This window comes from Lonchura striata, chromosome 10, assembly GCF_050655825.1.
Source record: "Lonchura striata isolate lonStrDom1 chromosome 10, ASM5065582v1, whole genome shotgun sequence".
Lineage (NCBI taxonomy): Eukaryota > Metazoa > Chordata > Aves > Passeriformes > Estrildidae > Lonchura > Lonchura striata.
In genome coordinates, this window is record NC_140712.1 from 9,021,230 (window position 1) to 9,041,114 (window position 19,885).

The 19,885-nt window shown below is 39.8% G+C and overlaps 1 protein-coding gene across 6 annotated transcripts in view; it reads left to right on the forward strand.

The window, feature by feature from the left end:
• Positions 1-19,885, forward strand: part of RORA (RAR related orphan receptor A) — a 387,644-nt gene that overhangs the window by 271,930 nt on the left and 95,829 nt on the right. For 5 of the 6 annotated variants that reach the window (XM_085588186.1, XM_021554229.4, XM_085588188.1 and 2 more), the window contains one exon: positions 1,165-1,194. The exons of the other annotated variant lie outside the window; for it this stretch is intronic. In XM_085588186.1, the coding sequence (XP_085444312.1) occupies positions 1,165-1,194 (30 nt within the window). The remainder of the gene's footprint in view (positions 1-1,164; positions 1,195-19,885) is intronic. 6 annotated transcript variants of the gene reach the window in all.

The following is a 19,885-nucleotide window of genomic DNA, read 5'->3' on the forward strand; positions in this document are numbered from 1 at the left end:
AAAAATTTGCTTTGGAAGTTAGCTCTGTATATGCAAATAAGGTGTCTACATTTTTCTGAGTTACTGTAATTTACTGCCTGTCTTCGATGCTCCACAACCAGGAAGCCTGAAATAAAAGCCTGTCTCTGTCCATAGTAATCTGTTTTTGAAGAGATGTTTGAAGGAGTTGGAGGGTAGCAAAGGAGATTCAGATCTCTCTCTCTTTCATTAACATTAAGCCAGACAATCCCAATTCCAAAATTTTATTACAGGCCTCGATTACAAATGAAATGTTTCAGATACTTGTACTGCTTCCAGTAACCTCTTTCTCATCATCTCATAAAATCACCCCCAAGGAGAGTGAAGCTTAAATACTGATGGGTCTGAGTATGTCACCAGTTATCTGCTAAAGTGGAGACAATATTGTTTGTATTCAAGCATGAATTCCAATGACATTTAACAAAGTTAATTTTATCTTTATTTGGTATTATGAATTTTGCCTCATTCTGTTCACTGTTGCTTTCTTTGAAATGCCTCTCAAATTTCACTGGCACTGGACCATCCTTGGTGATTGCTGCCACATGCCTGTCTAGCATGAAAACATCTTTATTACTTCAGAAAGTCTATCTTTAATGGCTTGGAGATATTTGCATCTGGTTTGGAATTATGACAAGCAATAGTCATATTGAGAGAGCTGTTTGTTTGGCTTTAATGAGCATAAGCTACAGCTTGCATTCAAAAAACTGCTTGGAATTAATAACATAGCAAATGACTTGTGCTGCTCAAATCCATTCTGTCTGGGTGCTTTAACGGGCAGGGGTTAATAGGAGTGTGGGAACATTTTTGGCCATGGAAAATAAAGGGGGCTTCCATAGCATTACTGTTATCTTCTTTTTGTATCAGCTCCAGTTTTAAACCAGCAGCGTGGAGATATGCATTGCAGCAACAAAGCTGAAGCAATGCATGTTGAAACATTTACTGGGGAGGTGTAAGGAGAGAAAATACCCTTAAAATCTTCACACAGAGGGGAGATGCTTCCACCTTTAGCGTACAAATCATGGCAATTTTCATTCCTCCTTTAGAGTGGCTGCTGTGTGTCTGATAAAATAGATTAATGATGAATTATATGTCAAAAGAATTTACTTTGGTTGCTTTGCTAACACTGGTGTCGTTTCTTCCCTACAGGTATTTCTGTAACAAAGAAGACTCATACATGTAAGTAATGTCTTTTGATTTGGCCTTCTCTCACAAATGGAATTTCTGTTAGGCCGTGCTGTGGTGCTCAGACTAATTGATGTTAGTCTGGCCTGAGAAAGCTCCACTTTAAAAATTCTTGTATTTTTTTCTGCCTTAGGGGTTTCAGTCCTTGCCCAAAGTGTTGTTGGATGTACAATGTGTGTCTGTATATGTGGTACTCACACGTCTGTCAAGTCAGAGGGCAGAAAAAGAAAAAAGAAAGTTCTGAGGAAAGGCAGAATTCCTTACTGTATTATATCTACCTCACAGCTGGCTGATAATTAACATCCAGAAAATGCTGGTGAGGTGAATGATTATTTTTATGTCTGTTACATATGCAGTATGATTCAAATCAAAATAATTTAATTGTAGAGCTTCTGTCCCTCCCTATGCACTCATCTATATGATAAATCATTCTCTGCCTGTGCTTGAGGAACTCGAGGAACAACTGGAAGTTCTTGTTTTGCTCTCAACAATATCAGCAAACAGCCCCCAAAAGTGGTGACCTTGGAAATGGCTGTGGATGTGTGCATTTACTTACATATACATTTATTCCAAATCCTCTTCAAAGACATCATTTCTGGGGATCAACTCTTATCTATCCTGCAGGGAGCTCAAAGCACAGTTCTGAGAAAATGCTGGGATTTGGAGCTGAAGGAGCACGTTGAGATTCTACAGATAGTGTGGAGGTTTGGCAGTTTGGTAGCACAAGAATTGTACTTGCCCAGGATATGAAACAGGAGTAGGCTAAAGCTGAGGCTGTTACTCTCATGAAAGCCCTCTTACAAAACAGGTGCTAGGCAGCTAAAAATTTACAAATATATATGGTTTTTATGCATTTTCAAGTATTTGCATCACAGCTGCTAGGATGTTGTAAAGTGTCTTACATGGCTTTCATTCTTATTTCATGCCTGGTTTTATAATGCTCATGGAGTGAAAAATCTGACTTGAGATGATGAACTCTCACTGTATAGACTTAAAAAGCAGATTTGAGAATTTCAAACGAGAAGCTGATCTGTGTGAGTTTTGAAACAAATTTTAAATGTCTGAAACTTTCAGAGCATGATGGTCCTCCTTTGCTTAAGTGGGCTTGCTGCTTAATGCATTCTGAGAGCCAGACCCTCTTTGGCTGAATGATGGTTAATTGAACTTAGAGCTACAGGCAGGCAGCTGAGGGCAGAATTTCACCCTGGTATTTTTGGGGAATATTTGAGCTCGTGCTGACTCTGATTGGCAGCACAGGGCACTGAAGTGCTCCTTACATCTCCAGGCCAGGCAGTGTCCATCTGCCTTGCACAGCCTTGCCCACGGGCTCAGCCCTGTGTGGGGCCACCCCCTCTCTGGAGGTGCTGGGTGTTTGTGCCAGCTCAGTGCTGAGCTCTCTGTGTGCAGGTGAATGTTGGTTTGTAACACCCCTGGGAATCAGCCAAAACCACCCTGGGTTTTGTACAGCAGTGCCATGAGCTGACCCAGAGAGCCACAGCTCCAGCTTTGGGAATTTTGTAGAGAAGATGAAGTAGTAAGCACAGAGCTAAAGAGCACAGGAAACAAGATCCTCAGCCACCCCAGAATGGTGCAGTGTTGTCACTCTGTATCTCAGCTGCTTCAGGCCTGAGATGAAAAAAAGATGTGTTTCTCAGCTGTGAGAGATGATTAGTAGTGCTCACCATACAAGGCCTTTCATCTAGTTCAAACAGAAATTAGGGTCCCAGTGTCTTTCATGTTGAGAACTCTGTGCTTTTCTAAGAGAACTGTCAAAGAGTAGTTCCTCGATTTGTTAATCAGTTGTCATGCAATTGCTGAAGCATGAACAGAAAAGTTGCCTGAATAATGGGAAGATAAGCTTGCCCATTAAGAAGGGATTAAAATAGAAGGAGCAATAGGCTGTAATTGGCATGATGAAAATGTAAGCTACGTTTGCTAGCAAATATGTATGAGGTTTCATTCTGTTTTGGTTGAAGTTCTTTTAGAATTCATTCCTGTTATGACAAATTCTCATAGAGTAGGAAAGATGTAAATTGTGCATCTTTAGCATTTCAGCATCATGCACAATAATAATTTTTTTTCCCTTGTTGCCTAGAATTAGTTTTTTTAATTGAATCGGAAAAGGCAATAAAATTTACAGGTTTGGAATGAGTTAGAAAAAAAATAATATATACACCTAAATACAAGAACTACAAAGTCTGAGTTGTTAAGTATAAATTACAAAGAAAGAGTTTGTGCACTAGGATATGCTCTGAATTTGTCTATCAGTTTGTATGAGTATAAATAATTTATCCAAATGAAGTTACATAAAGTTTTCTGCAAAGAAATTTCAAAAAACATTCTTGCAAACAGTTTGTGTAGTGTATATTCCTTGCCTGGCCTGATTTTAGAAATATAGGTAAGATTGCCTTATTCCAATTTTATGATGTGTGGCATATGAGACTGTTGACTGACTGTAAACTGTGTAAACTACCACTTATTTCTAATGACCTTTGATTTAATTAGGGAGAAAGAAATGGAGTGGAGAAAATGAGTAGAAAAGAGGAAAGAAATTAGTGGAATAAAAATAAACTTTTTTAACATAATGCCAGAAAGTTTGATACATGATGCATTTCAAATATCAGATTAATCCTTTTCAGACTTCACCCTAACAGCTGTTTTAATTGTGCAGGTTTTGAAATTGGTGGGGATCTCTCTCCAGTACTTAATTTTTCCTGGGTTTATTGTTTGAGTGTCTGGGTACATTTTATCCCCTTCTTTATCTTAGTCTAACAAAAGTGTCCAGCCAGCTGAAACTGAACTCCTGTGCTGATGGCAGGTGCTCCTGTTCAGGTAGTCCTGAATCTAACAATAGCTTAATATTTGTACACATGCAATATAGTAGTGTTGAAGAAGCGCAGCTCTTTCATAATGTAACTATCTAAATAAAACCTGAGAGGTTTTTATCCTTTTTGAGGCAACTAATTTTATCCAAATATTCTACTGCTTCTCCACCTTTTCTCTTTATTACAGTTTAAATGTTTCAAAATCTGACACTTTTATACAGGGAGTGCAATAGCCTTCCAAGGAGTACTAAGGGAATAAATGTTATCCACCCCAAAATGCCCTTCTCTGCTCAGTTCAAGTTAAGATTAAACAGGCTTTTGAAGAAAAAAAATACATGCCTTCTGTGTGTTTGTAGAGTAATTCTCTTGAGCTCACATGGCTATTTGTCAGGTTAACCATCACTTTAGATAAGCTGTAGTCTGTCAGATGATAGAGGACAAGTCCTGTCTCATCTTCCATACAAAGTGGGACTTCTGGACTTACAGTTCTTTTTGACTCGAGGAAGACATGACTGACATTTAGATTCTTTTCTGATCATTTGATTGGCAGTAATATTTGTACAACAATCCTCTTCCTGCCATGTCTCATGTTCTGAATAGGGAAGTACTGGAAGTGGATTGTAACTTTGCACAACTTCACTCTTTTTGCAAATTCAGAATGGCATTGTTGTATCAGTGATGATAAAAATCTGAAATTCTGGGAAACAGAAGACTGCAAAGAAAGTGGCATTTAATAGTGAACAACCGGGTTTCGGCCTGTCCCAAAGTGTGGAGTATTTTGTTTCTGCCATTTTAAATCTAAATCTTGCCACACTTCATGTAATTAGTTTTGTGGCCTCTGCCAGAGCACTTGTGACTCAGAGCTGTCACACAAATCAATCACCTTATTTTTCTTCAGCCACTTGGCCACTGACTTTCTTAAATGAATTTGAACTTGGCTGCCTCTCAAAGTAAGGGGTTTCCTGCAGATGCACCCAGAAGGTGAGTGCTGTACTGAGTCCAGGATGCAATGGAATCTTCTTCCTCTCACTGTTTGAGTTGTGAGGAGCCACACTCAGAAGCTTTGAAGGAGTTTGATTGCATAGCTGGAGTTCATATCTGCACTGATGGCCAGACACATGCAGTCATTTGCTTACCTTGCATTGGTAAGATTGTAAAAAATGCACAGATTTTACAAGCCTTCCTCACAGTTTTCTGTGCAGAGCTCCTTTGGAATGTTGTTTCACAGCAGAAAAGCACCAGAAGCCCTGGCTCTGAGTGACACCCACTCATCAGAGAATGATGGGGACCTGCAGGGCTGCTCTTACCTGGCCTGGATTAACCAGGCACTGCTTTGAACTAGGGGCTGCTCACTGGGTTCAACTTTGTAGTGATAGTGCTCCTACAGTTCACTGCCAGTGCAGAGCATGGCTTTTCTGAGCTGAGGCCAGAAGTGACAACTGCTTCATTCATTTAGACTGAATTACCACCATTTGGAGAGAAAGAGCATGTTTCTTCTTGTGATTTATCAAGATATTTAAATTAGAGTAATTTTTCCTAAACAATTATATCAGTAGGCATCTCTGTATGAATTCCTTAATTTTGGGTGAACTGTTCCTTACTTAAACTGAAATTATCCTTTCAGTTAATTTCTGGCAGATAAGAAATGTTTCCAAAGCTAGGCGCTGCTTTTAATGACGTGAGCTCCTGCAGGAAAATTAAGTGGAAACTGTGTGCTTTTAATGTTTAGCACTAAGTAAAACTATTTGCATGAAAAACTGGCAACTTTGTTGGTAAAGGGTAGAAGTAAACCCATCCCTTCTGCTGTCTGAGACCCCAAGCCCTTTCCTCACTCCCACATCAAGCTCTGGGGCTGTTCCTACACTCATCTGGCTGCTGTAGCTGTTGGTCTCGGGTGTATCTTGGCTCAGTGTTCTTTGACAATACACAGAAACTCTGGACTAAGAGGAGAAATTCCCATTGCAAGTTTACACTGCAGATGGGAAGTCTTGAGTGTGCCATGGGGAGGTCAGCTTGACTGCCCACTGCCCCCTGTGTGTGCCAAGAGCTGGGAGTGACAGAGTTCAGGTGTCTCCACCCCTGCCCCTTGTCCTGACAGGTCCCTGAGCCTCTGCCTGGACCTTACAGTGCTGCTGACCACAATGAGCCAAAAAAAGGGAATGTGCTGCTCATGGGGCCAAAGGCATGCACTCCACACTGTCCTGGGCAGAGATCCCTGCCTGCATCATGGCCTTCCTCTCTTTCACTCTGAGCAGTTGTTAAGAAGAGCACAGTGCTTGTTAAAAATTCAGAAGCAGATTTGGGGCAGAAGACAGCTCTTCAGCTTCTCAGATATGCAACATTTCTAGAGCTGTTTTTCACCAAAGTTCTACAAGCATATATTAATGTTTGCAGCTTAATGGAACCCAAGACCCAGATTTCTCTTCTCTGATTTTACTTTCCATATTGTATTTCCTGCCACTGCTAAAGATTTTTCAACATTTGCTAGTTATTTTATTTAATTGCATTAAAGGGAAAGCTATTGTGGGTTTTTTTTTCTGATCTGATTTATAAATACTTATCTAGTGTGCATTGTACTGTGGACTCACCTCACATGTTTCATGTGCAGACTAAAATAAGTAAATTATACTTTTCCTCATAAAACAGGAGCTTTCAGAAAACTGATGGTTAACAGGATATGCTGTTAGCACCAAGGCCTAAAGAGAACAGGTGAAAACTAAACCCTGTCCCCTGAGGCCAGTAAAATAGCTGTTTGGTCCCCTGTGTGTAACCTCCTAATAACTTTACTGGGCAGCCTTAAGATCCCTTGGGGGCTTCTCTGCAAGAGCATTCCCTCTCTTTGTTCAGATTGCTTATTAAAAATGATTTTATAATGAAGTTGCCTCAAATAGCTGCTACTTTCCTGCTTGTCCTTGAAGCACTGTTTGCCCTGATGAAGAATCTGAAGACAGCTATCTAGGGCTGTTCTCTTCTTCAAAACTTTACTGAACTACAACTACACTTTTTTCTTTTTCTCTTTTTACCTTTCTGTAATTTTTTTTAACTTCCTTGCAGTGAGCCAAAGCAAGCCTCTCCATCAGCAGTTCATCTTTGTGCCTTTAATTCCTTTGAGGCCATCCCTGTGGCAGGTTTGGTTTGGTTGCCACACATAACACTTTGTCAGTGACTTGTTTGTTGCCTTCTTTTTGGGTGGCCAAATTATTGAGTACAGGAGCAAAGATGAAGTTATTGTCAAATAATGAGGAGAGGGGGGAATATTTTTAAAGTCAGAAAGGGTTTCTGGCTGGCTTGGGAGAAAGAGTACACAGAATGGCAGTGGGTGGGGTGTGTGATGTCCATGACGTGGCTGAAGGTGAGATCTGTGGATGATCTGGTTCTTCCTGGCAGTTCTGCGCCAATGAAGTATTTTCTCTGTAAAAATTCCAACATTTGTGAGAAAGAACAGCCTTTTTACCCATGTGGAAACAGCCATGGACAAAGGTAAGCTATCAAAAGAATTTTTATTTATCTGTTTTGTGTCCTCACAGAATAACAGGTCAGAGCTGAGACAAACCTGTTGCCTCTAATCTTCTCTTTGCTGCCCAAAAGCTTGGCATGTGTCTGGGCCCCAACCCTTTGGCACACTTGGAAGGAACATTTCATTTTCTCTAAGGCTGATAGAACAGGCAATTAAATGTACTGCCCTGGGAGTCCCATGGGGAACTCTGTCTATTAGCTGCACTTGAAGATAATATCAGGTCTCTTCTCTGGTTCTGTTCTGAGTATATGGAGCAGCTTCTATCTATTTGGGGTTTTTGGCTGTAACCATTATTTATGGGCTTACTTTCCTGTGAGTTTGCTGGTAAATACCCTCAGGGTTTTTGGTACCTTTAATAATGAAGTAGTATGCAAACCAGAGTAAGGGAAAAACAGCAAATGAGTTGAAAAGTAATTTTAACAAATGAAGGCTGATAAGTATTTGCAAAATGTTTATAATCCAGTATGAAAATGTATTGGATTATAGATCAGATACTTCTAAATTGCAAATCAATACAGTCTGCAAATCAATTCCAGTTCTGCTCGCACTTTATTTCTTTTTCTGGTTGCTCCAGTGGAAGCAGACAAGATGGGCATTCTCTTTAATGTTTAAAATATACTTGGAGGCCCATGTTTTAAGGAATGATGAAGTGTTAGGAGAACATTAAGCAGTTTCTGACATTAGAGGTCTAAATTCTGTTAGTGTGGTTGATGGGTATTAAAAGGTTATGGACGTCACCCAAAAATAACTTGGAGCTGTTTGTGAATGCAGTCAGTAAATAGATTGGGAATGTCTGTAGTGTTCTCTTATACCTAAGATTTGCTTTATAAGTTCATAGAAGTTGCTCTTGCATGTTTCGTAGCCTTCTTTTTTCTGTCTGTTCATTCCTAAGGCCGTTGCTCTGATGTAGGAAATGGTGAATGAAGTCATGAGCACCTCCTGTGGTGCACTGCACTTTAACAGGGGCAGTGTGGGACTGCTCTGAATCCTATTGCAGCTGCTTCAGTGAATCCTGTTGGCTGAAGCGTGTTTTCATCAGCCCTCTTAGCATTGCCTTTTTTTGGGTTGTTTATAAAATCTCCTGTCTTTAGAACTCTTGCAGCTGTTACTTGAAGTTAATGTTTCCATCTTGATAAGAACAGCTGTCCACAATTTTGGTGTGTTCATTGGTTATAGAAGAGAAGTGCGTTACGGGCTGAATGCAAGCTTTAAAATATGTAATATTCTTCACATTCTACAACTTTAATCCAACTCTGAGAGCAGTAGTTGTTCTTTGCAAAGTCATTAAGGTTTTTTTTTTTCAGCTTTTGAGTGTCTTGGGCACCAGAAAACTGACAGATGAAATTTCTCCAAATGTACTTTTGTATTCTGCATATTTTTCAATGCAAACAATGTGAAAGAAAATAGGAAGTGTTATTGCTCATGACTTTCTTCTTCAATTTATGGGCTGCATATTTTGGCTCTGAATAGTCTAAATCTAGCCAGCTCAAAATACTTCTGACTACATCCTTTGCAATAGCTCCCTAAGAAATAATTGTACTTTCTAAACAAGACTTGTGCAAGACTCATTTGGGTTGATTTGAACAGTTCCTTGAAGTCACCTCAATCTTTATAGAAAGGTGAATCTTTATTAATAGATTGCCACCATATACAGCAAAGTGTTGGGATTAAATTAGCGTTAAAATTAGGATTAAATACCATTTGTTCAAACAACAAAAATCCAAGTGGATATTTTCTTCCTGCAGATTTATTGCTGCTACCTTTTTTCACACTTTGAGAAGAATCTGTGGAGTTTTCTGCTTACATTCATTTCACTTCATGACATTGTTTATAACACAATGCTGCATTTTTTGTAGTAAGGCTGAATTCTAATGATTCTAAAGCAAGCAGTCATAGGGACTTCTCCAAGGTTGGTATCTGAACCAAAAAAAGCACATTTTATTATCTGAATTTTGAAACCAGGGACTGATTCCATCATTCCTAATAGACTCATTTATTTGACAGTGCATTGCTAGACTTGAGCACTTGCCATCCTGACACAACTATTGAACCTGAAAAGGGCTCTTTAATGTATGTTGATAGCTAAGCTTAATAAGGACTGTGAAAATATTGGAAGTATTGCAGCCTTCCTCTAAGCACATCAACCTAGAATTATTTAAATGTTGACCCAGCTGAGAGCAGAGTCTGATGCAGGCAGTAACTGAGGCAGCTCCTCATGGCAGATCAGGTAATCACTTCAACTTGTAATGAGGAGCTTGTTCTTAGTGTTATGACCAAATGATGGTGATATTTGTAAAGCTCCTAATTTAAATATAGTTTTGCTGCTCAGGTTTTTCTCCCTATAAGTCTCCTAACATGATGAAGTACAAAGGACAAAAAGTTTCAAGGGACAGTGTGGGTTGGTCTAAAGAGCTAAAACTTGCAGCTGAAAAGGAACAGAAATGGATCAACCCAAAATCAAATAGAATCCTGAGGAAATTTGGTATACAGACTCCTTAAAAATGAACATTTCAACTTTTTTCCTTTTGTTTTCAGAACCCTTGAGTAGTTTTGAGCTATATTGCCAAATACATATATTTGTGTATATTGCATAACTGGGGGTGGTGGGAGAGCGAGGAGGGAGAACTGTGCTGACAGCATTTCAGAAATCTTGCCAAATACAAGTTACAATTAGGAGTACAGGTGATTTTTGAGGTTTACAGGGATCAAACCATTGTGACAAATACTTTGGTGTGAGTTTGAGTTCTTAAATGTCAGCTGTTTTTGTAATTTGCACAAGGGATGGGAAGATGGTCCTGCTTACCCAAACTCTGCCCATACAAATTCCTTCTGCAGAACTTTTCATTACACTGAAAGACTCAGGAAAAATTGTGCCTGGTGTTATTCTGGTATAGAGAAGTAGTTAAATGTTTTCCTGTGTCTTAGTAGTTGTGTTTCAGTTAAAAACATGAGGAAAAATCCAGTGCATTCCCAAAAAGACAAAATTACACCATTTGTCTGTAATGCCAAAATTACTTACTTTGATTTAACTGTGCATTCACTACAAAAGAGTAGTTAAAATATGTGTGCTTTGGCATGTACTGATGTGCTGATTAGTGCACATTAAAATTAGCATCACACTATTGAAATAACCTTTTTTTCTAAATATGTTTTGTGCAGGTGAGGAGAGAGAGAGACTGTGAGTAACAAAATTACATTCTCCAGTGTGAATACCTTTGAATTGAGTGTAAATATCCATTGCTTCTTTACCTCTTGCTTTTAAAACACACAGTAGTAGAACCTTGATTTGGTCTTTAACCCCACTGCAGTCACCTTGCCTTAAATTACTTTATTGTCTGGGTTTGGATTCACAGTTCACTTGATCAAAGGAAAGGATCTCACCTAAACAGAAGTTACTCTTTTAAGGGATTGCATCTGGGACTTTGGGAAGTTTCTTTTCTTAACCTTACTGCCATTAATGGCTAGATTCTCAAATTGACCTAGAACTGAACCTTCAACCAACGAGTTATTGTAAAAAACACAACAAGTGAAATAAATAGGAAGCCTTGACCAAGAGGATGAAGACTTGGCTGGAAAAAATGAAGACTTGTGAGACATTTTTGTTATCTGGCTTAGCTTCCCCTGTGTCTATGAGAGGTTTTTGTTTAAAGTGAGCACAAACTATCAGTTGTGAGGTGCAGCACTGTCACTTGCTGTACAACAGACTAGGCACACCCTCAAAGCAAAGCAATTTCCTCTCTCTCTTTTTTTTTTTTTTTTTCTTTTTTTGAGGTGTTTACCACCAACTTCAAAAGTCAGTTCACAAGAGTGGTGGTGTTCTTGCAGTTTTCTGGAAATTCAAACAAGCCTTTATTTAATCTCTGTACAACAGAGGTAGGGAAACCTCTGGTTTCAGAAAGCCACTACATGACCAAAGGCATTTAGTGATTTCCTCTTAGATAAAGCCATCAGTTGATAACCATCCTTCTCACCAGTGTTTGTCTGAAGAACTGTTTCGTTATCTTTGTTATGTTACCTAACTGATATGGAGGTGTGATACTTGCTGGCTTTAAAGGCAACTTCTACAGATAAGGCAAGCTTCCTGTTTAAAGTCTTCACATTTCTTTCACTCTGACCCTTTTTTCCTTTCCCTGCCCATATTGGTGGCTTAGTCCAGAGTTATGGTCTTGAAGTAAAGGTGGAAGTAAAAAGGTCATTCAAAAAGACAATTTTACATGCTGTTTGAGGATATAAGGGTACTACTAAAGGCTGGCTGAAAATAATTTTCCTGTTAAACAGAGCTTTAGGTATTTCAAAACATACTTCACTGAAGGTATCACTTTTTCCTGTAGTTTTCAGAAGGGAGGTTAAGAAAAGCCCTTGTTAACTCAGAGCAGGGTGAGTTGTCCTTCCTGTGGGATGGTGGTGGCATGACTTTAAGAGCTGACCTAGAAATGAGGCAGTTCAGGTACTTCAACCTTAAATTTCCTCGTCCTGTCAACAGGACTTCACCACCTCACTGTCAGCTGTTTTGAGAGTACATTTTAGCACGAAATCCTGTCTTTAGAAGCAGTAATGTAAATTTCTCTGGAACATTTTGTCTTTGAGAAGCCACCAATGTTGACACCAAAAAATGCCTATTCTAACAGGGAACCTTTTAAAAGAGAAACAGAGAACTTCAACTTGAGAACAAGTAATTTAGGAAGTTGTTATTATTATGCTTTGTGCAACTAATACCTGGCAGCCCCAGTTGACAAAGAAATTCCTTTTGCTGTGGGTTTATTTGCTGCTTTTAACTGGTATTGGAGGGGAGGTTGTATGACAGCACTGCAGGTGGGAACCCAGCACCTGCTTTATAAATAAACTGTTTTCCTCACTCTGGATTAAGTCAGCAGTTAAACTTGGGATCCAGCCTAGCAAGTGGTGTTGTGTTCTGGTAAGATTTACATGTAACTGCATATTTCCTTTTCTCAAGATCCTGAAATCACAAAGATGAGCATTTCAGTGTGATGGATCTTTTACTCTATGTTCTGCATAAGCCCAAAAGACTCTGCATATCTGTTGTGGGTGTAGGTTGTCCAGGAACTCCTATTTTTTCTGTGGTGTCAGATTTGGCTTGCATGTTCCAAATGACTTTGTGGCACTGGCACAGGAGCCTCCATGATGCTTCTCTCTGAATCAGACTTGGTTGTGCTCATTTTGTCAACCAGAAGGTCTGTTCAGGAGGTAGGAAGAGAAACAGAAGCTTCAGCTGACCAGGAGGTCAAACTGTGTTGAAAGATCACAGGAGCTGAATGATGGCAGTTTTCAGATTTGATCCATTAAATCTCTGAAATTTCTGTTTGTTTCCAGTGAGATTGTAACACATCACACCTCTACTTCCACACATCAAGAAAAGCATGCCCAGATTATAAAATCAGAGTTTGAGTTCTTAGCCTCTTTCAAAAGAGCATTTCTAGGACAGTCTAAGGATCTCTCTGTGCAACAGCAGCTACCAACTGAAATCTGACACTATCTATGCTCTGAACATATCATATTCATAAAAACAACCTTTTTCTTTTTACTAGAAACCTTCACTTCTTTACTTGTTGCCCTCTTCATTTTCCTCACAAAACTTTTTCCCTCAAAGACACAATCAAAGACAGGTGCAGTGAGATAAAAAAAAATGGGAAAGTTTTGTATTTTTTGGAATCAGTAGAAAAGCTGCCCTTGGCTTTAGAGCTACAAGAGCCACTTCAGAGCCACTTTGTTCACTGTTAAGTGCTGTAGCTTCTCCTTTATTCCCACAGTGGTACAGCATACGGTGATGTTTTTCACTCTATTATAAAAGTATTAATTTTGATAAGGAAAGAAACCAGGATCTTATCAGACTATTTGCCAATAAAGTTGGGGTAATAGAGTTCTCCCAAACTGCCCTCTCTTTGTGTTAGTTCTCTTTACTTTGAGTTATCAAATGCAGTACTCTTGGTACTTTAAAATGAATTTTTAAAAAATGTCTTTGTTTTTCATTTTAAAAGTTGTAACAATAATTCCATGAGTTGTTCTATTTAACACTTCATTGGTTATTTAATATAAATGCGAATCCTAAGCTATTGATTTTTAGTGCATTTTTGTCAGATGATTTTTAATTTAATTTTTGGTGCTTAGTGCTGAGAGAACTATTCTTCATTTCGTTTCTAACCATGTGTTTTCATGGAAACAAACCATCTAGAACACATTGTATTTCTGTGAAAACACAAGCTTATTAAATGTCAAACAGTTTATGTTTTCCTGGCAGTCGTCTTGAAATTGGCACATTCACTGTGTCAGTGTTCTATGATGTAAGTTTAAAACTGTCACATTGTCAATGTTCAGACATTAAAAGGTCTGAAGTCTCACACGTGGGGGAGGAGGAATTAGGCTCTTGTCAATGAGCAGGTGGTGATAATTTAGGCACATTTGTTTGAGGTTTGTATTAAGTTAATAGAAACTCTCTAGTCTGAGTATCCTCAAATATTTAAGCTGATAAAGAGGTGGCGTCAATGTTGAAGTCAGAGTCATTTGTGCTTACTAAGGGCTGACTATAAATATCAGGGTTGCTGCTGGAGCTTGAAGTGTCTTTGCACATTTAACTTTATCACTCAGCTCGTGCATTGCAGAAATTGCTTTAAAAAGCAGTGAAGCTGGGAGGAGCTGCACTCGTGGCTGTACATACCCCGAGCCTTGGAGCTGCTGGATCCTCAGGGCTGGGTAGCGAGGGCTTGAGCACTGCTTCCCCATTTTGCAATTATAACTGAGGCTCCCATTGTAACAGGCTGAAAAGTTCCCCTGAAAGCAAGGCTGGCTCCTGGAAGAGAGAGGAGCCTCCTGGGTGAGTTTCTGGCCCAGTCCTGTGTCAGTGAGGAGGGCGTGTTGGATGAGCCGTGGTTGATGAGGATGTGATCCTGCTTTATGGACACTGCACTCACATCCCAGTCTGTCCCTGCTCTGCTGGCAGGTGAGGTGGGCGTCAGGCTGCTAAATAAAAGATGAAGGAAGCATTTGATGCATCTGGAACAAAATGCACAGGTCACAGTGGAGAGAATTATCTTCCCTAAGATAGGAAATACTGGTACAAGAAAATATCTTTCAGCTCTCCAGCCCCCATCATCCTTACACTTGAAACAATACCCACAGCACTAGCACCCCACTAAGCTTGACATTTCCAATATATGTGGATTAATAGGCAGTAAAAATAATTTTGCGTCTATCATGCTGTGCTATATTTTATAGAATAACCTGGTGTTGATTTTATGGTTAAATTCAATATGACTCTTCTCTGAAATAGCTCACATGCAAAAATCTTCCAGATTAATTTATGAGTTTAGTTGCATACATTATCCTATCACATTATGCAAATAATTAGGAAGAAAATAGCTATTTAGCGTATTTATTATCTCTGTAGGGAAAATGTACACATTTTACATGCATGTTTCAACCGTATTTCATCTTCTCGTGATTGTGAAAAAGCCTTTAATATATTTCTTTACCATGAATTTTAAATTTCACAGCGGAATTAGCTAAATGGCTTGTTTTGCACTCTAATGGATGGGATTTAAATCCAGTTTTTCACATCACGCAGGAAACATTTTTCAATATTCTTTTGTCTCTGTTCCATGCACCAAAACCAAATTCCCATTGTTGGAAATGGACCTTACAGTAGTAAAGATGCTCAGAGTTTGTCTAGCAGCCGTTCACCTTTCTGGGCTGCGCGCTTGCCCCTGCGTGGAGCCCGGGTGGGAGCTGTGAGCCTGCCCCGTTCTTGGGCAGCCCGTGGTGGCTGAGCTCCGGCCGAGCTCCCTGGGCGCTCTGTGCCCAGCCCAGCTCCGCTGGCAGAGCCGGAGCGGCCGGGCGCGGAGCGAGCTCCGTGTCCCGCAGCGCTCTGCCCGTGCCCGAGCACCCACACCCGCCTGCTGCGTTCTCTGGGTACACACAGAGCACGTGGGGAATTTATCACTTCCCAATTTCTGTCACTGACACGGGCGTTTGATGATGTGAGACAGGCAGTCAATGTTTACAGAGATTTGGGTACGAGCTGTTTCTCATTTTGCCTTGCTGATGCGCACAGTGGATTCCTGAGCCTGGCTATATTCTGCTGCATTTGCCAGTTTTGTTTTGTTTTTTTTAATGTTTACCTATGTGTGTAAGTACACACATACACAGGTCTTGTACTGTGTATCAGAATATATCAGCTGTGTTGGTGTGAAGCTGTCATTTAATTTTAAAGGAAGTATGAAGTTATTTGAATGGTGCTGAGCCATGATGTCATAACTTTGTATTGCCTAGACTCTATTTGTACTGGCATTTTTTCTCCATGTAGTAGCAGAATAATTTTCTGATTTTTCCCCAGAATAGCTTTTCTCTCTGTGTTATCTCTTATGCTAACAGTGTTACTAAAGGAAATGATGATTTCTTAGCCTCATTCATGAGCCAGAGGGAAATTTACTAGAGATGCATCCATATCTGTTTTTTATTAATGTTAATTACACTCTGCAAACTTCTCTGTACATGTTTACAACTTACTTGTATCTGAACATGGAATCAAGTGTAAAGACTGCAGAACCCTAAAGCTGGGCGTGCTTTGCCAAGTGGTGCAGAGGAAGGGGAATGGATCTAACACTGACCAGCACTTGCCCCAGAGGATCTGACATCCCCACTGTTTGGGGTTGGTCTGTTTGTTGACTTTGGAGTACATGTGGTGGCAGGAAGCCTCTTGCAGTGCATTCCATACTGTGTGGGAGAGCATCTTTCAGTCCAGTTTCCTCTGAAAGGGACCCTGCTCATGTGCCCTTGGGCCACTGATGCAAACCAAAGCAAGGGAAATTTTGGGGACAGCTGCTACAAAGCACCCTCCTGTTCCCAGTGGGAGCGCTCTGGGAGACACACACTCAAAAGGTGCACGGACAGTTGGGTATGGGATAGAAAATCTCCTGGCCAAAGTGGTGTTTGCTGTGCCAGCTCTGCTGAACTGCCTTTGGCAAGGCTCCTTTCCTCTAGCCTTTGTGTTCTCTCAGAATGGTCCCCATGGCTGCTGCCCACCTCTGTCACATCGTGGCAACAGAGCACTCCTCTGCTGCTCCAGAGGCCACCTGTGTGCACAGGTGCCTTGTCAAGTAAAGAGCTTTGGGAAAGGATGGGGTTTCATTCCTTACACTGTAAAATGACTGCTGAAGGTTAATCATATTATACTTTTAGCAATACCTCTAAATTCTGTTCAGAATTAACTGGTGGTTGGAGAACGCTCTTTATATGGTTCTTCAGTTTGTAAAGGCAAGTCAGATTGATCTTCTAGTTTTTAGTTCCTATTGCTGTGGTGTAGTATATCCAATATAAGAACCTGAATTTTATTCCACTCTTTAAAGAAGTGATAGAATTCAGTATCAGTAGTTGCAGTAGCAGTTGTTATAATTATTATATGAATTACCACATACTGAGAAAACATTTGGTAGGGTGAAAGGGAGAAAGGCTATTTTGTGTCCCCTGCACATCATGAAAATGATCAGTGAAATGCAACTTTTAATGCTCTTCTCTGTTCTTGGATGGATTCAGGCCCAAGAGCTATATTGCTCATTTTGGAATGTATTGCTTCCAGTGCTCAAAGCAATGGAGATAGAGAAAAGAAGAAAACAAAGAGGTGCACCATAAGGAAAGGCTTTCCACACAGAACCCAATTCTTCTGTAGGTGTACACGTGCGACCTTTTTCGTGTCATTATCTATGCACTCAGAGCCTCTGATTCAGAATTTTTTTTTGGCAGTGTAATGTACTGCAGGAAAGGTTTTGCTGCCTTGGCTTACTCACTCAAAATTAGCCCTAGTAAATACTAACTTGGTGTGATTTGTACAGTGCTGACAATGTGTTGCTTGGCTGAGTAACTTGTAAAAAAGACTGCAATAATTAGCTCCTACAAGTTCACATTTTCTTTCAGATTTGAATATATGGATTGTCATTTGCTGCCAGGCTCTGTGTAACTGTGTCAGTAGTTCCTCACATTGACTTTTGGGTGCATTGAACTGCTCAGCAATCTCTGGTGCCTCCTTCCATTTGCATGGCTATGATGAGCTAAATACAGATGTTCCTACCCATCCTTCTTTATAGTGTTACATAGGAGTGGGGCTGCAGAATCTCCTCATGTTTTCCTCTGAGTCACTGTTTCTGTTCCGCGTCAGCCCTGCTTCATTCTCTAATGGCAGTCAACTTTGTTTCTTCACCCAAAGCCATTTAATAGTATTAGGGAGCATTTATTTATGTTTAGGTCATCATACCTTTGGTGTTCCTTTTGAAAGTTTAATCTAAACATTGGTCATCACCTTTTTGGTCATTACTTTCTTAGTTCTATTTGTCAACAGTGAAAAATGTGTCCTTTTCCTTCTTATTTTCAATGGAAACAGGAAGCCCAAGTAGAGAATGTCTCTTCTTTTTTTGCTCCCCCACCCTCAGAATTCCAATGTATTTATCTTCCATCTTCTTTCTCTATGCTATTTTGCAGACATACTGTTATTGAGGTGAATGAGAGGAGTCATGGACAATGACTGTATTATGGCTTACGTGTTAATATGTTTTTCTTTCTTTACATTTTAATTTTAATGTTGCATTTCTTTTTTTGTTTGAAAAAAAATATTTTAAAGAATTTTAAAAATTAAAAAAACCTTACACTGGAAATGCGATGATTTGGCTGAGGAGGCACAAACAATTGTGGTTGGTGCACCTGAGAATTTTGGTTTTTAGTCCTTCACTTACACAAGCTGGTACTGAGAGACCTTTAATTTATCTTACCAGCATAGAAAAATAGCCACAAGAACTGCTCTGTAATATCCTTTTAAACAGTGTTTTTCATCCACCTATAATGAAGGGTGTCTGTTTTATGTTGCTGCCCATTCATCATTCCTCAGACACCTGCTGCCTCCGTCAGTTATTTCTTAAATCTGAGTTAACCTTCTCATGTAATCCTGCTCTCCTTTCTTCCTTGCTCAAACCCATTATTCCATAAACCAAGCAGTCCAACATGAGTCCAGTAACCTGGGAGCATACAGTGTTAACATCTATCACTGGTGCATGCTGTTCCTTGGAGCAGTGAGTTTTCACCACATCTTTATGAACAGAGGAGCAAAGAACCCAGCTCATCTCAACTATTCATTGTGTGCTCAGGGGTTTGCTTTATGTTTTCCCTCCCTGTCTTAGAACTGCACATTGTTCTCTAATTCATCCTGTAGTCAAGAATGGAACAATTAGCCACAAGCTCTCAAGCTCTGGCAGATGATAATTCAAAAAAAAAAAATTAACTTTGGCTGATAATGCCTCTCTTTGAATTATGAGCTGGCTGTAAGCCAGGGAATACTCCTATTGTCTCCTGTACAAACAGCCCATCCTTCCTGACTCAAGTGCACCAGAAGTAGTAACATTTTTCATCTTGGACAATTTTAACCATTGCATTCTTGAGCTTTTTTAACTCCTTTGTGCAGTGTTTGTGAATCTCTGTTAGCCAGCTACCATGTAATCCTCAGGAAAAAAGCAATTCCTAATTCCTTTAAATTTCAATGTAATTTGGCAGTTGAAGGGGGAGGTGGTAAATTAAGTTTAAAGCATTTAGGTAAGCAGCTATATTACAAAATCTTATTGTTATAATGACAAAGGTTTTAATTAAAAATGTCAGCCACAAAATAATTCCCCTGTAAGCCTCTGCCAGTGATTGCAAATCAGTTTCCATCTGTGCTTTAGTATTGACGCATAGCCAAGTTCCTGTGAAGGGAATATTTCTGTTACTTTTACTGTTAGTACTCTTTTTTGTAATGTTTTCCTAGGCCCCAGTCCTGTACCTTCCCCTGCTCCCCAGCTAGCAGGCTGAGTAACACTTGGGGAAGTTTTGGCAGCAGAGGATTAGAGATTCCAAAAGCTCTGGAATTACATTAGCAATTAGCTGCTGCAAATGTATTTATTTCTGGGGAAAGGAATTTCGGCTTTGCTTCCTAAACACAGTCTGGTTTGCTTACTAATAAGTATTATGAACCACTCCTCTGAGCTTGGATTTGTCAGCTCAGATCTCTGGAAGTCTTTCTGGATGACAGTGCAAATCTGTAGTTCTGCTTGGAAACAAGTGTCATTTCCACAGGGAGCCTAGACAGAATGTTTTTTCCCCTGAAAAACACTGTGATGAAACCCATGCTACATAAAACCTGGTTTTGCTTTGAGGAGGAGGATTAGTGTGTCTGCTTCTCATAATTACTTATCTGTACTGGCACACATATGGAACTGTTTTTCATCCATTTGCAAAAGGATTTCTAGAAAAGTGCTCCACTCCCAGTATAGGGGTGAAAAGCAGAAGCATTACAGAAAAGCAAGAGCCTCGG